Source organism: Pelmatolapia mariae, linkage group LG7, assembly GCF_036321145.2.
Source record: "Pelmatolapia mariae isolate MD_Pm_ZW linkage group LG7, Pm_UMD_F_2, whole genome shotgun sequence".
NCBI classification, from domain to species: domain Eukaryota; kingdom Metazoa; phylum Chordata; class Actinopteri; order Cichliformes; family Cichlidae; genus Pelmatolapia; species Pelmatolapia mariae.
The window spans coordinates 34,726,616-34,744,595 of record NC_086233.1 but is presented as its reverse complement, the minus strand read 5'-3'; the positions used below and the strand labels follow the sequence as shown (position 1 = coordinate 34,744,595).

The window sequence follows — 17,980 nt, the reverse complement described above, 5'->3', positions numbered from 1 at the left end:
AGAAGTTTTCATGATTCTGTGTTTTCAGTGCAGCACGAAAAGATAAGAGGTGGAAGTTTTTAGCTCATATCCTGTTTCTCAACCCAAAGCATTATGAGTTAATGAAAAATGTAGAAATGCACACTGTAAATCCAGCACTGGGCGCCCTGTTTTCTTTTGTTGAAAGGCTGACAGACTGGGAGACGAGCGCGTCTGTAAAAACCTCAGAGCCGCTCGCATTATTTCTGTCCCTGGACGATTTCCAGGCTTTGAGGCTTACTGAAAAACACAAATACGAGACGATAAATCAAATCCGCAGATGGAATATTACAAACGCACAATCTGTCTTAAATTTAGGAAATTGAATTGGCTCGTAATAGTCGAAATGTAGCGGTAATGTCACCGGCTGGCTGTTTATTCAGAGGCCATTATTATTATTTGGGCTTCATATTAGATGTTCGGTTTTTTTATTCCTTTTTTTTGTTTGTTTTTACAGCTGTTTTCTGAACCTAAAAAAAACCCATTTGAAGCAGGGACATTTGGTCCTGAGTGAACTGTGATGAACCAGGATATAATTTCCGACCTATTTGTTGTCAAGTTCTTGAGTTTTCTAAGTATTAGGTTTTGCTTGGGAAGTGGCCTGGAAGCATCTGCGTGGCAGCTGGATTAAGAGCTCATTGAATTCTCTAAATATTAAGAAAAGGTGCTTCAGTGCTTTGTTTATTACCTTCTTTAGCAGAGGATGCATTAAACCACCCTTTATGAAAGGAAAGCTCATGCAGTTGCTTAATTCAAAGACACATGAAATTAAATGACTAGTATAACCGACATCATGTAAATTACGGCTGTATTTTCTATCTTATGGTAAAACCTGATAATATGAAGATATGCTCTCTATAAAAAAAACATCTTTTATACAGATTTTATATTTAATTTTTTTTTTTTTTAAATTACATGTTATAAAGCTCCGGGCCATGGGAGCAGCAGCCTAATGGTGAATTTATGTCACATCGCTTGTGTCCACTGTGTAGGTCTGGGAGATTTGAAAACGTGTTTGTGTGCAGTTTCCAAAAAACAGCAGCACATAGCTCGACACTGGATGAGTGTAGGTCAGATGTTAATTGGTTGATAAGCTAAAGAGAACTGAGAAGGGAGCGACAGTGGAAGTTACCACGAAGAGAAAAAATCTCAACGATTTTTAAAAAAGCACCTTGAGAAGCACATGTATGGAGGGCCACGAGTGTCAAAATAAATTAACTAAAAACATCAATAAATAGTAAATAAAATGTGTAAATAAATGATTAAAATTGGAAATTTATTAAACGTTTTAAAACAAATGAGTTTATAGTTATTTATTAATGTAATTATTATTCCCAATTTTAATTAATTCATGACATTTAATTTATTATTTAATTATGTATTAGTTTAATTCACTTTGGCACTTGTGGCCCTCCATACATGTTGATGATCTGCAGTGACAACAACAACAACAACAACAGCACAATCAAGAATCGCCAGGAGAGGTTTTTTGTGATACTGCCCCCTGGTGAAGGTAAACAGCTACAACATGTGGACGACAGTCTGCAAAGCTGTCTGTAGCCTGTGATTAGGACCACCGCAGAACTAATATTAACACAAGTAACAAATAATTTTTTATTCTTTTTTTTTGGAGATGGGGTTGCTGCCTTTATTAGATGAGATTAGCGCAGCGAAGAGGAGACGAAATGGGGACAGCGAGAGATTGGGGGAAGTCACGCAGTGACCGGCTTCAGGTCAGCGTCACATTTAGCTTTGCAGCATATGGCTGCCTCCTGGACCTGTAAGCCAAACCAGCATCCAGGAAATAAGGACATTTCTACAGAACGTCACTTTCTCTGCCATTTGGGAATCTGAGCTCCAGCACTGACCCTCTCACAAACTGTAACCCGGTGCACAACCACTCCAGAGCATGGCGCGAGCCAGCAGCTGTGACTCACTTTTAATACAAACCTCCATTCACAAAAGTGATAACGACGAACTGCCAGTAAACAGAGATGTCTGAATCTCATTCTGTCCAACCATATCCTTCAGGTGTTCCCAAGACATTCCCAAAGCATAATCTCTCAGCTGGCTTGTGTCCTAGCTTTACACAAGTATAGCCTTACTAAAATCCCTCACCTAGGAGGGGCTCAGGGCCCTCGTCAGATGCTCATGCCATTTCAACTGTCCTCTATGTGAAGGAGTAGTGGCTCTACACTGAGCTCCTCCCAAATAACCAAGATCCTCATTCTATGTATGTGTCATATATGTGTCGTATCTGTTGATCAGGCACTGCAAATTATTTAATCCCAACACTGTCTACTGTCACCAGGGAGCAGTGTCACAAACAAGTTGTCTCTGGGCTACTCTTGCTCATGCTGTTGGACCTTTAGCCAGCTGTGGAGAAGACAGAAGTTACAACATCTAAAAAGACCTTCCTTGTAGTAAAGTGAAGCTGAGTGTTACAGAAACCATGATACTAATACCTGACTGCATACCGACTTTGCTGTCGTCGTGGAAGTACAAGCGCAATGTGTGAAATATTGTGGAAAAACCTGAAAACACCCTTTGATTTATGTGTATATATGTCACTGAGTGTGCTAGTGGAGCATCAGAAAGAAAACAATGACCCACTCATCACAGCGTTGCTCTTTGCTGTGCTGCTGGTCAAAGCTCTGATAATTACAACTTCAACACTAGGAGTGAAATATTTCTTTTAACATAGTACTCCTGGGTTAATTAGTGCTTTGTTTTGTCTGGAAATGTGTTTGTACTCTATTATCGTACCCATATGTAATTGATTTTATTTCATATTTTACTATTGAGAAGCACTTTGGTGTACCTCTGGTCTTTAAATGTACTATATAAATAAAGTATTGATTGATTGCATGATTTAAATTACTGCTTATCTGTGGCATTTACACTGTAGGAAAAAAAACAGCTGCCACTTAAACACCAGATTAATGATTTCCGTGGCCCGACACATATATCTGTAATCCACACACCTTTCAGCTGCATACAGTATATTTATACCATATATAGCTTCATTATAGAGAAAATCTTGTGGTAGGCAAGACAGCTGACTCCTTCATTTTACTGCAGAATCCGCACTGGCTGACTCTGGGTGCAGGTGACATCCATCACATGTCCAAAAAAAGCACTTTGGGTGAATGATGATCCTCAGGAATAATCTACAGCATTCTGAAAATGGCTGTTTGGGTGCACAGAGAGACGCTATAATTACAGGTCAAGATGAGGTGAAGACTTTGATTGACAGGGGGATTTTGGCATTGTGTGTGTGTGACCTGACAGGATTGGCTCCAGAGCTTACCCGGGGCTGGGGAAAGAAAAAAGTTCCTTCACCTCCGAAGTACATTTTTTCATTAGAAGGAATATAGATGGAATGTTTTTCCATTCAGGACTGTATAAATATACATCTTCCCCAACTGGTATACCACTTTCCAACTAGTTGGGGAATAATCATTTTTCCCTAGTGACTGGTGGTCGCCAGTAGGTTGCCCACCAGTCTCTAGGATGATGCGCTAACACAGCAGGGGTAAATCCATCATCTACGAGATCCTGTAAAGGGGATGCGGCCACAATTAAAACATCTGTGCTTTCTCTGCTTTCCCTGTGAAAAGTCAAGATGTCTGCTTTGGAAAAAAGGTCTACAAGGCCTTTTTTATTCTTTCTTTTTTAGCTTTGTCAAATAACATAACCTTTTCTTCCGCACACTGGAAGAGAAACACATTTTTGTTTTTTCTCAGGGTGATTCCAGTTCACCTGACAGTGTGATATTGTCCATTAGCAGCAGAGACATATCTTTCAGATGAAGTCTAGAAACCACTTTGGTATTTAAGTGAGAGGGAGATATGTGGTGGCATAACGTGACTCAACTCTGAGTCAACGTACTCTACCATCTAACAACTGTACTATTTTCAGTCGCGGCCTATGTGTGGGAACACACACTATGAGACACACTGTAGATGGAGACCCGGTGAGCACTTTTCATGCATGAGTAGAGAAGGGAGAATTCACTGCAACTGCGATCACGACCACTGATTTCTTAAAAGCTTTAAGATTAGCTTGAAAGTCAGAAAAGTTAACACTTAAATGCTGTCAGAAGCAGACAAAACTGAGGTTTGTGATGAGGCATTGATCGGCGTGTACCTGTAGCGGCGTGCTCTCTGCAGACATGGATGTGAAGCCCACGATGTCGCTGAAGTAAATCGTGACGCTGTCGAATGCCTCTGCCTGCACGGTCTCCCCTCTTTTCAGCTGTTCTGCTACAGAGCTGCATAAACAATGACAGAGAGAAAGAGAAAGCAAGAATCAGAAAGGAGGAAGGAAACAAGATGTATATATTTTAATTATGTTAAGTTTTTGAATTAAAATATAATCAAAGATATGTTTCTTTGAATCACAATTACATCAACGCCCCGGAGGCTCAATTATAACCAGATGTCAGTTTATCTTTGCTAATTCTGCTGACGCTAATTTCCTGTTAATCGAATGATACCAAAGCCAAAAAAAGAAGAAAAAAAAACACAGTTTACTCAATTCACACGTGTGGTGAGAAATGAAATGTGTCCTTCCTCTCAGGCCTTTCTCTGACAGTCTGGCTTTGATGGAGGGGAGGCAAGAAAAAAGCAGATAAGTGGGTGAGAAAGATGGGATTTGTTCCTGTGGTGTTATCCAAATGCCTAAACTCGCTATCACGTCTGATCTGCCGGCTCACTTTAATGAGCGGTTTGCCTGTCAGTTCTCTGTGTTCCCTTTCATCTACAGTGAGATGGCGCCGCGGGGAAATGTGTATCCGTTAATAAAATGCAGCACTGGGAGGAATTCGGAGTCTTTAATTAATACAGGGATTTAACACAAATGACAAAGTGTCATTGAGACACCCAATTTGCTGTGTTCGAGTTCACTGGGAGTTTTAAGCTTTTGGCTGTGAGGCTAAAAATGTGAACGCTGTTATTTTTTCTTCTTTCTTACTGTGGTAAAATTTGATAGAGGAGGTTTTCAGCTTTCCGTTTCTCCTCAAGGTAAGCCTGTGTTCGCTCCTCCACCAGGTTCTCCAGGTTGTTGGCGTACTGCTCCATCCTGGACAGCAGGTTGTTCAGAATACTGGTGCTGCCCTCTCTGTTGAGCACACAAACAAACACACATAACATGAACATAACATTTAATATAGGGCCATCCATTTCTTTCCCAATGCTCGTCTGGGTCTGGGTAAGCAGTCCCTTGCCCCTGTCACCATTTCCAGCTCTTCTAGTGGAACATGGAGGTATTCCCAGGATAACCCAGAGACAAAATCTCTTGAGGATGTCCTGGGTGAGCCGCAACATCTCCTCCCAGCTGGACATGTGCAAAACACCTCACCTATGAGGCGTCAGATGTCCAAACCACCTCATCTGACATCTTTCAATGACTATGTCTCCTAAGCCCAGTCCACTTACAAAGCGATTCCTTCATCATGCATCATGTTTTGTAGCTAATGACTGGTTAGTAGTGGATATTTCACCCAGAGGTTGTCTAGGGAAACCTCTAATGTATTTACCAATTCCTCATTTGAAAATTAAGAGTATCAATCACTCTCACTGGTAATTGCTTCAATCACTTCAGTCAACATGGACTTTGTATCACAAGCATTTTTCTCACCCATCATTGCTTATTGTCACTGGCAATCTACGCCCAGTGGCTGCCACTTCGCTGCTGGTCCCTTCTTGTGTTGATGCCCTTCAGAGAAGGGAAAAAGAAACTGAAGAGGAAGACAGTTTCAGCTGTTGTTGTCCGCTTGTAACCCTGCCAATGAGTCACAACCTTCAGCTTGATTTAGACTTCTGCGGTGTCTCTTTGAAGAGCCTGTGACATAACCTACGCAAGTGGCTGACGTCGTGGTGGCGTTTATGCTTGTGCTGGTGCATTATGCGTATTGCGTGTGCAATTACCTTGTTGGGTGTGTGGTTTAATGTAGCTACAACCTAGATCTTCTGCTGAAGGATAAATCCCCATTTAATGCGGTGGAGGGGTTTGCATGCTCTGATCTCAGGAGTTACACTATATGGACAACAGTGTTGGGGGACACTCCTTAATCTTTGTATTTATGTGTTTTTACTCTAGTTGCTGCAGCTGTATCAAATCAAGCTCCTAGCACTGAAGTCTGTCTTTACAAACATGTATGAATGAACTAGTTGTTTCATACAGCTCACTGAGCGTAGTACTATAATAGCACGCCAACTTTGCAACAAGTCAGTTCTTGGAATTTCTTCCTTCAATGATATTCCACAATCAACTATAAATTACATTTTTGCAAAATTGAAGTGTTTAGCAGCCATAACAGCTCAGCCACAAAGTCTAGGGTAAGATCTCAAGGGAATAACCGTTGGGGTTGCAGAGTAAATACAAGTAAACAATTCTCTGCTAAAACAGTGACTGCAGAGATCCAAATCTGTTCTGGCATTAACATCAGCACAAAAAGTGTGAGCCAGGAGCTTCATGGCATGGGTTTCCATGGCAGGCCAGCTCCTTCTGGTAGGGTCTTCCAAGGTAATCTGGTCCTAAGTGAGGAGCCAGACCTCTACAATGACTGCAGCATGGAATTCAGAAACCTCGCCTGGATCTGATGAGATACCAGTGCTTCACCCTGGAGTCAGACCTGAGGGGCTGGCCACCTGAACATGTCCCTAGTGCTCTATTTTCTAGACTTTGTTTTTTTCTTTTGGACTTTTCAATCAGAGGTTAAGCTCACACCACAGTGCAGTGAATACAAGTGGAAAATACAAGAAAATCAAAGCCTGTAATGTAAAAATGAATAGAAATAGAGGGCAGAAACATTTTTAGCACTAGCATATAAACATATGATTGGGGTCTTAATTTACTAAAGGAATTACTGAACTACGTTTAGCAGTTTCGCACTGTTTATGCTGAGACTTCACAGATTAAATGGCACTAAATGTAAACAACAGAGGTAAAAACTATAATTCAGAGGTCTTATTTGGAGTATTTGAGTAGCTCTCCCTCCTCAAACATGATCACCACTGTTAAACAGGTAAGAGCAATAAAAGCACTGCAGCAGCCATTATTTTATATGTTATTTTCAGCATATAGCACACATACAGAGCAGCTGTTGTTCCGTTCTAAAGGTTTAACGGCAGGTCTCCATTTCCTTGTTACCGCTGCAATCACGGCCCTTCACATTTATTTTATAATTATAAAAATCATTTATTGTATAATGTGTGGGGTTTTTTTCTTTTTTCTCTTGAGATTTTTACATTCATATGCTTACGCACAGACACACACGCACATACACACAAGCATGCTGGTACACGCATTTACTCCGACGGAGCAAGAAGGTGAGTCAGCCACACCACCATGGCGGCTAAAAGCATTAATGTCTGGCATCCTGCCACGTGTCTGCTGGGTCAAGGATCCTACACACACCCACATGTTTAAGTTTAAAGTACAAAACATCAGAGGGAGACATGAAAGACTGATGAGTATCAATGCACTGAATGCAGTCACACAGGCCAACCACTGTTTACTGCAGCGCGCATCACAAACATCCATATTTTTCCCACCATTCATCCAAAATTAACAGTAATGCTGGAAGCTGAGAAGAGCCTGGATGGCGAAGGGACAATTCAGTTTGGTACAAGGTTTTTAATTTTTTTTTTAAATGAATATATCAAATGTTTGGCACGAGCAGGGAGCAAAATTAAATTTCACTTTAGTAAGAAGACGTCTGTTTCCATCTGCAGTCATTTACATTTGATGGTGTAGTAGAGTCTTTTCTGGCAAGTAGCGCTCGATCACATGGAAACCCCAAGATCCTGAGTTCTTGTGACATTATCAAGTTTTAGTTCCTGTTTTGATTTTAGTGTTCCCTTCTTAGTTTGGTAGAAGCTTTTCTTTTTGTATCACCTGCACCTTAACTTCCTGCCTTTGTCTTCACAATCATTCCTGGACTCCATCACAGGCCACTTAACATTTTCTGGCATGCACTACTTCTGAAGCTCCATAAAGTGCCCGTGCCCCACACACCACATGTTTGTCTTTAATCTTTTTTCATTTATTATTTTTTTATTATATATCATTAGCGGAAACAGAGTTGGTGGAATATCATTGCAGCATTAGAAAACTCATTTTCTCTATTTTTTTCCTTTGGTTTTTTAAATTCCACCCACAGTGACCCCACGGACCGAGAACCACTGGGTTTGTTTGTTTTATAGCTTTGTAATGGGTTGGTCTTATTTTCCCTGTGTTTGGGTCCTGATTTCTTTATTTTGAGGCTGGATTATTATGGGCTTGTCTTTGGTTCTGATGAGATTTATTCTTCCTTTGCCTTTGATTTGTGTTTGAATGCTGTCCTTGTTTTCTTTGAAAGCTGATAAGGGTTTTAGCTGACTACCAAAATAAAACAAGAACCATCTCCTCTACTTTATAATTTCCTCCCCCACTTCATTGTTTTAACTGTCTACACCTGTGTCTTATTTTGGCCTGGCTGTTTCCACTTGTGTATAAATATTCTATATTTGTGTATATGTATAAATAAGCCTGTAATTTGAGGCTGTCACTATATCAGATTTTCTCTACATGATTACAATAATTCACTTTAATGATATTATAGGTCCAACTTTTAATACAAGACATCTAATAATGTCTTGTCTTCTATTGAAAATTTTAAAAGCACTATCAGTAAACTGTGTTTGTCTCTAATTTACGGAGAAAACGACTTTCAGGTGCTCCGTTATTCACACGGAGTAGTTAACACGGGTAGCTACACATTTGAGTTTGTATGTCAGATGCCCTTTCTGATTCAACCCCAAAGGGACTTGTGTCATCTCAGGATCGAACCGCTCTATTTTGTAAATGAATGAAACTGACAATAAGAGTTAAGACAGATGTACAGAGTCTCCATCCACATGCAAATACATTGAAATGTTAAAATGTTTCTCTGATTCTGATTTTGTGTTATTAACAATAGATCTTATTTTTAAATATCAGGGTTATATCGACATTCTTGGAACTGAAATTTCACATTTGTGCAAAGCTTGAGGGATGCATTTAAGGCTGTAACTTAGCTTCTTTTTTAAAACAAAGCCCTCGGTTATTAAGGTATCTGCCATCTGATAGTCTAGCCTTGATGAGCTCTGTGCAGCAGCTACAGGTGCTCCCTCAAAAACTTGCTGGTAATGATAAAACATTTAGCCTGCATCTTTTATACAAAGGATGAGAGATGTGTCTGCTTCCTGCTTGTCATTTTTTTAAATTCCCTTTTTCAGACCTCCACCTTTCCTTGACTGTCCAGTGACGCTGGGCAGTTGTCTTCCATTTCGTGCAGATAAGCAGTTACATACTACGTGCCTTACTAAGATAGAGAGAGGCAGGCTCCAACCAAACTATTTCTACATGATTTTTTGGTTAAATATCCTGTTCTTGTTGTAAAAACCAAAATTTTAATAATTTAGAGGTCTGGCATGTTTGACATATAAACTTTTCCCTTTCTTTGTGACCTTTTCAAATATACAGCAAAACCAAAAATTGCAGCAGAACTGATCCAGTGTAGCGCCAGCCTTTCAGCAATTACAGTTTCTGGGTGTTGCAGAGCCTTAACTGACCATTGTCTACACCTGATTGGATAAAGGGATGCCTGAGGTTGGCTTGGTGGAGATGCCACTTCTCGCCTTTATTCTCTCTGGGCTCTCTGGGCTGTCATTTTAAGCTGAGATTCTTGAGTGGTTTAAAGTGGAAGCAATGTTTCTAAAAGTCTCGTATCCTTCTCCACTTTATGTTGCAGCTTTTGAGCCGAGTCATAACAATAAAAATTCAATGCGGAAGTAAATGTCACGTCACTTTGCTTCCTGTTTTACTTCTTCTATTCCTGTCATTCAGGAGGAGATTGCAGTGACTCCTCCTTAAGCACTGGTATAAATAGTGAGAGAGCTGTGATGATGACAGATTCAGTGCATGTGATAACCATAAACGAGGCTTGAAACTTGCCATTCAGCATCTGGCGCAATCGGCTCCAGCATCAGTGTCAGAACCGCCGTATTCCTGGGGTCTGGTTTGTCTGTTTGTGCTCTGTATGTTTACTTCTCAGTCCTTATGCTCCTTGTGGATTCCTTTTGTCTCATGGACTTCCTGGATCTTATGTTTGGTATCACCATGTTTTTTAAATGCACATGGAGATTAAATACAACAAGCATTTCTTTTCTTAAAACAAATGTCAATAGTTGCACAATCTTGGCTCTAGTACGTTGTCTCTGAGTGCTTTTTTGTTTGCAAAGAGGCTAAACATTCTTCAGGAAGTAACATTTTGGCTGAAAATGTGCGGCTACATTAGGGTTTGTGTGTGTGTGAGCAGTGTCAACAAAAGACACAGACCTGGTGGGAAACAGCGAGAGACTCGACGTGCACGGTATCGGGAATCAATGAAGAGCAGAGTGAAAAGTGGGATAAAACGAACAATTTACTGCTGAACGCCCCTCTTTTTACTACACCCTTCGGCTCTCCCCCTAACACACACACGCAGACTAAATATACCGGCTCATCCATCACGTCATGTCAACAACATACATTTACCTAATGAAAATAACCAGCAAACAGTGCATTAGCGTACGAGCCTCAGAGGTGAAGGGCGTCATACACGTGAGGAGGGAATTAGCTTTCAGCTGTCAAGAGCATCACTGAGTGCTTCTGAGGTTATCAGTCATACAGACCTCTCTACTTCAGGCCACTTCAAATGGAAAGCTATACATCACCGGGCTCATCCTGTGCTGAATTACACTGCTAACGGAGGAAAGGTCAAACTGAGAGGACAAACACACAACAGCCATACAGAAGTTTGTGGAATCAGACCCTAAACAGCTGTTTTTAGAGCATACAGATTCCATACTCATTCCATAATCCATGCTTATTTATGGCTCTATATTTTTATTCTTCGACTCAAAAATCCTTATTTATCTTATGCTGGGCAGTAGTGCAGCTAATGTCATCTTTAAGTCAACTTTCTTCTAATTGGATGCCCCTCATTAACAGCATGTAGGTGGAGCTCCTGTGATTGCAGAGTACCTGGGAGGACCTTTTAAGGATACCACTTCTTTCTGACATCACACAAAGCCAGAAATAGAAAAACCTGTTTGAAATTATTTTAAAATTCGGCAAAGTGAGCAAGACTGCAGTGATACCTAATCGAGAACTGGTTCCACATATTTCCACTGAAAAAATAGAGAGGTGAAACTGTTGAGCTTGAAAGACAATTAGGTCCCAATTTTGTCCGTTTTGGAAAATTAACTGCCCTACCTTTGTGTTTTCTCCAAGTTTTCCTCTGCCAGCAGTTGCTGATGTTGAAGAAAAACCCAGACAAAGGAAAGGAGAGCTTAATGATTTTTCTTTTCCATAAAGAGAATTCAACTGCACGCCCACTGCATGCTGTGACTGACGCCCTCTGTTAAAGCGAATGAAAGGCCGTGAAAATGATTACTTTGGCTATTGATTACAGAGCAGCAGACCCCCTATCGAGCAGTAAACCTTCCCACCTTCACTCAATATCACAAAGTGAATTAAAGAAAGTAAAAACAATAACCGTAAAGTCTACGTTAGGTACACATCTGTCAAAGGGGTAGCCACAGGTGAAAATCAGCACTCGCCTGTAAATCAGTTTCTTTCCTGCTGCACGGAGCGACGCCAGCACACACCATGAGCTGCAGAAAGCAACGAGCTGCCTCTCAGAGTAATGAACCATGACCCGTGTTTTGATCTTTATGCCACAAGTTACAGGACGGGAAGATCGAGTGCAGTTGGCAGGCAAAACATTACAACCCCCTGACAGCTCTGCAGTCACGCAGGAGCTGTGTTTAATCTGCTGAATCCTGATTTTTTTACTCCTTTAACACAGCACACTTTCTTACTGTATGAAATATTATCCTCACAGTGTTGCTTTGTTCACATTTTTTGACTTAGTGAAATATTAATATGCCCAGCAGCCTGTTAGGCCTAAGTTGACACTAACATCCGTAACTTTATTTTTTTATACCAGCCATTCCTATTTCTTTTTATTTTTAATTCTATAATTCAACTGAAATATCTTGTTAAGCTTGTTTCTGTTAACCATTTACCACACACAGAAAGAGTTGGAAAACACTATAACCAAGTAAAAAAAAATTGAATAACAAATCGGGGGGAAATTATGAATGACTAGTTTTACCTGATTAGCTGCACTCATGTCCACTAATTAAGGCAGGCTACATCATTCATCAGTGTGAACAAGCTTAAATTTGATTCAGTGAATTCTTGAAGGTAAATGGTGTGTGTAAAAACTCCCAAATTCCAAATATTGTTTTTCTATCTACAGTGTTTTATGGTTTCATGTAATTAAACAAGCCACATTTTCATTTGAGTACCGTGTGTGTTTGGTGGTGTCACCTCACAGCAAGGACCCAAAGTGTGCCAGGAAAAAAATCTTTAAATAATTACACCACAACCAGCCCCCTTTCCAGTTCTTAGCTGACAGGAGTGACACTCAGTGTGGTCTTCTGCTGCTACATTCTGTGTTCATAGATGCTCTTCTGCAAACTTTGGTAGCAACAAGCGGTTATTTGAGATACTGTTGCAGATGGCAGCAGTCTGGCCATTGCCCTCTGACCTCAACAAGGCAGTTTCACCCAGAGAAATGGTGCTTTTCTCTTTTCTCATTCCTGTGCTTTAATGGCTTGCACAGTCACAAGATCTTAATCCAACAGTGCACCTTTGGGATGTGGTGAAACGGGAGATGTTGAATCTATTGCCATAGAGCAGGGTGTCGAACTCCAGACCTTGAGGAGGTTTTAGATATCACCCTGGGTCAACACACCTGAATCAAAGGATTAGTTCATTACCAGGCCTCTGGAAAACTTCCAAACATGTTGAGGAGGTAATTTAGCCATTTAAATCAGCTGTGTTGGATCAAGGACACATCTAAAACCTGCAGGACACCGGCCCTCGAGGAGTTGGAGGGCCTGGAGTTCGTCACCTGTGCCATAGAGAATTAAGGTAGTTCTGAATGCCAAAGAGGGTCATTTCACACCATTTAAAATTCCCAAAGGTTTCCAAAAAACACCAAATAAGGTGAAAAACTGTTAGAAAATATGTTTAAATCTTCTGGCTTTTAAATGTAGGTGAATGGGCCCAATATTTGCTTCCGCTTTCCGAAAGTTAAAATAAATCTACTTCTTTCTCATATTTCTCCTTTTTATCTCTGTGCTCATTTTAAGCAACAACAGGTGTTGGCTCCTTTTCATTCATTCATATATCGAGAATAAATGGACACACTCAGTCACTCGTTCAGTCACTGTCAGACAAATCTGATCAAATCACTCCCACACAATCCAGACGAGGTTCATTTGTCACTTATATTGTTGCTTTTTTGCAACTTCTTTGGTCAAATATGCTGATTTTCATCCTAGACGTATTGCACTTGGCTGAAACCACCTCAGTGCAAGCTGGCCGTGATGGATTGATGCCATCGGATGCGCTTTAGTGTCACTTCACTTGATATAATCTCACAGAGCTGCCCTGCTCAGGAGAAAACATACGCTTCCTGCTTCGATATGAAACTCAGAGCCCAAATAAGCACGAGAATGATTCACTGGAATATCGAAAACAATACTAGAAACATGGATTCACTCCCTCCCCCTTTCTTACACAAACACACACTCTCACTGATACATAAGCACTTCCTGTCGAGTGCAGTGTGTCATGAATTACAAACAGCTTTTTATCTGAAATTGTCTCAGCCACTTCCAGAACATGACTCTTTTTCCTGTTTGCCTTTTTGAATCTCTTAAACCTATCAGTTCTCCTGGCAGGGACTCTCAGCATGAAGCTCGCTTGTTGGGCTTGGCAAGGAAGACGCTGATAGCCAGGGTATGACACGACCAGCGTCACATTCAATTTGTCCAATTATACTGGCTCTGATAAACAGGACTGACGTGTAGAAAAGGTTGAATTTGTGAAGAGGGCTTCCAGCTTCTACTGTTTCTGTGTAATTTTATTATGTTGCGAAAGGTCAGTTTTCCCAATTACTGAAAAATATTTTCTCATTTTCCCCTTGTAGTATGAAGCAATGCAGACAGCTTTGGCTTTGTTCACTCAAATATCTGACTTTTGAGTTTTTCTGCACTGGGGATGAACTGACCCTGTAAGCATTGTTTTCTATGCTGTATCTGGTCAGACATTAATATCCTTGAAAATGAAAACAGCTAAAAAGACTTAAATTCACATTTATCCACAGTGTTACAGTCTGATTGAAATAGTTTTTTTTTATTATTATCATGTTTTTGTTATTCTGCATGTCATAGTTCTGGAGTTGTTGAAAAAAGAAAATTAATTAAAATTCAGAGAAAAAGTTTTGAATTTTCTAGACTAAAATAAAAAATGTACAAGAAAAACAATGACCAAAACCTTTATGAATTTTTTTTTTTTTCTGCATAAATTTGACAGTTTTTGTTTTCAGAAACTTACAGAAGCATACATTTTACTATTTTTTCTTCATAATTTTGAGGGTTTTTTTCTTGTTAATTTGCCCTTCTCCCTGTAATTCTGCTATTTTCCCTTCATAAATTAACCATTTTATTTGCTGTAAATTTGGCTTTTTTTTTCTTTTTAATTTTTTTCTTGTAAATTTATTTTTTTTTTCTCCAATCTTTTCTCATAAATTTGGTATTTTATTGCTTGTACATTAGTGATTTTTACTTGTAAATTAGATCATTTTTTCTCATGTTTTATTTTAATTTTTTGTTTGTCTTTTTTTCCTGTGTCTTGTTTTGCCTTATTTTTTATTCCGTTCTGTCCTATTGGCTTTACCTGTTTTTGTTTTTTTCTTCTACCTGTGTCTCGTCCTCAGTCACTCCTGTGTGCACTCTGTGTTTCACTCTTGAGTTCCTCATACTTCTTATCCCCCTGGTTTTGGATTCTTGTTTAGTTTTTCTACCCTGTGCCTTTGTGTCCTAACTCCTGCCACATTACATTTGGCTTAAAAGAAAAAGGTTAGTAGACATCTAGATCACACCTAGCTGTTTCAAATATGCAAAGGCATGTATCTGCAATTGAGCTGGCTGTGAAATAGGTGTGAACAGACTACCATAGGGTGGGACTCACTTGTTGAGTTTCGCCATGTAGATCTTGATGTGGCTGAAGTCCGGCCTCTCTGCAGGGTCCTCGGCCCAGCAGCCCTCCATCAGGATGGTCAGCTCCTCTGAATGGTAACTATTATCTGTGGCTGGCCGAAAGTATGGCTTCTGACCGTTCCTCACCTTCTGAACGATTTCTGGAGATGAGAAGACAAAGTGTGAAACTCAGCAGGTTATTATAATAGTCAGGACACAATTGAACAGCTGAAAACCAACAGACACAGATACAGTGACAAATATTTGCCTCCTGATTTTATAGTTTTTTGCATATTAGTCACATTCACATGGTCATCAACTAACTGTGATTAACCACATTTTTTGGAGAGCTGAGTTCAATTTCAGCCACACCCGCTGAATCAAGAAATCAGTTGAATAGAACCTGACTGACAAAGTGAAGTAGAGTAAAAGATCTCAAAAAGCAACACATCATCCCACAATCCAAGAAAACAGATGAGATGAGATGAGATGAGATGAGAAACAAAATGACATCTATCAGTCTGGACGGGGTTACAAAGTAGTTTCTTTGGGAACAGTGGTGAAATTTCCCAAGAGAAGCCTACTAAAATTACTACAGGATTACTACAAGAGGCCACTGATGACTCATCCAATAGGTCACAAAAGAACCCAGAACAACATCTAAAGAACTGCAGACCTCACTTGCCTCAGTTAAGGTCTGAGTTCATGATTCAATGATAAAAAAGTAACTGGGCAAAAGTCACATCCATGGGAGATGCAGAAACTAACACAGCATTTCATACAAAGAACACCATACCAAGTGTCAAACAGGACTGTGGTGGTGTGACGGTCTGGGGCTGCTTTGTTGCTTCAGGATGACTTGCTGTAATTGATGGAACCATGAAATCTGCTCTCTACCACAGAATTCTGAAGATGAATGTCCAGCCATTAGTTCATGCCCTGCACTGATGGCCAGAGACAGAAGCACTTCGGATATGCAGCAGGACAATGATCTGAAACGCAGCTGCAGATCCACTGCTGAATGGCTCAAAAAGAAATAAAGGTTTCAGAGTGGCCTAATCAAAGTCTGGACTTAAATCAGATTGAGATGCTTTGGCATGACTTTAAACAAGATAGAAAACCTCCAAGTGTGGCCGAATTAAAACAATTCTGCAAAGAAGAGTGGGACAAAATTCCTCCACAGGAATTTGAAAGACTGACTGTCAGTTATCACAAACGGTTGACTGGAGTTCTTGCTGCAAATGGTGGACCAACCAGTTGTCAGTTAAGTGGAAAAATGTTTTCCTTGTTAAAGAAAATCATCTTTTAAAAACTGCATTTTGTATTTAATCAGGTTATCTTTGTCTAATTATGTTTGTTTTATCTTAAACATTTAAATGTGAGAAACATACAAAAATTACTGGTGGCTCCCAGTGCTACCCCTCAGCCTCCTGGTAGACACAGCAATAGTCTCAATTTCAAAATCTTACGTTGCCTTGTTGTCAAGTTATCACATTCACAAGATTTTCAGAAAATGTACTTACTTGAGGTCAAAGTCACTGAGATTCAAACTCATCGAAGTAGATACACCTATGGTGTCAGTTTGAAGCTCCTATGTCACGTCATTCTTGACTTATCGCATACATAAACATATGCCTTCACGTCGCCCACCCAGTGGGGTGGCAACATTACCCAAAAAACTAAGAAATCAGGAATGAGGCAAACACTTTTTCATAGCACTGTACACCATCTCAACAAGGAGCATAAAGTGCAGCATTTTTTGGCAGCAAGTGAAATTTAATATGCGTTTCTTGAGGTCTTATTACAATATCAGCAGAAAAATCCCCGAGTCCAAATTTGGTAATCGGTATTAAATGTTTTTATAAGTTGTAAGATCTAAGTCATCATCAATAATGAGAAGTAGACTCTTTTCTGAGAAACGTGGGTTGTCATCATCTGTTCTCTGAGACATAACTGGTGTGTTGGATATTGTTATCTTTGGGCAGACCCAGGATATTTCTTCCTCTTTCCAGTTTCTCTGAAGTATTTCTCAAATTTATCTTACTTCCTAATCTTGTGAAAGTCTATAGGTCATCTCAGAAATGTGTTATTAAAGCTTAAAACAACAAGTGATGTGATGTCACTTTGAGGACATCAGTTAGTAATGATAGGATATACTCAAATGATTAAATGATTGAGAAGGAATTCATGACAAAAAAACCAACAAAAAAACCCACAAAAAAAACATTACTTCATTTCACTGCTGCTCACCCAGGAGGGTTCTCTCATGTTCTTTTAATAAAATAATTTGTCACACTGCCAGTCTGGTAACTGGGGACTGTGTGGACCCCAACACTGTGCTCTTTATTTATTAATTTCATTAATAAATAAAGCAGCTAGATCTTTGGAAACAACGCTCAGCTTTGGTCGCAGTGCAAAGAAACATCATTTATCAAAACAGTGCACTGGCCAAAAAAGAATTTATTACTTTGTAAAAGCTAAACTAAACTGCCTCGCTAGCTTCACACCACAAAAACACCCTGACTGATGACTTTGTGTTCAAAGGTGTATATTTCATATTCTTGGTCATATTTGTTCCGCCACATGTAAACTCTACTTAAAGCTCAATGCATTGTATATTGATAACAGTTTTCTACAGTTTTAACTGAACTTGATGCTACTCTCATAATGTAAAGGACTAATTTTCCTCCTTTCCAGTTCTAAAATTTTCATTCTTGGACCCTGTTAGAGTAGCTTCACATCATTCAAACTTTATTTATGTTTACATTGGGTCTTAGTGCACGCCCTTAGCTGCTTTCCCTTTAAGCCATCCTTTTTCTCTGATTGGCTGCCCCTCA

General features: G+C 39.8%; 1 protein-coding gene across 1 annotated transcript in view; it reads right to left on the bottom strand.

Moving 5' to 3' along the window:
• npr2 (natriuretic peptide receptor 2) overlaps positions 1 to 17,980 on the bottom strand; it is an 87,687-nt gene that overhangs the window by 9,455 nt on the left and 60,252 nt on the right. The window contains exons 15-17 of the mRNA XM_063478889.1: positions 15,136 to 15,304; positions 4,993 to 5,139; positions 4,168 to 4,291 (exon numbers count right to left, since the gene is read on the bottom strand). Of these exons, the coding sequence (XP_063334959.1) occupies positions 4,168 to 4,291; positions 4,993 to 5,139; positions 15,136 to 15,304 (440 nt within the window). The remainder of the gene's footprint in view (positions 1 to 4,167; positions 4,292 to 4,992; positions 5,140 to 15,135; positions 15,305 to 17,980) is intronic.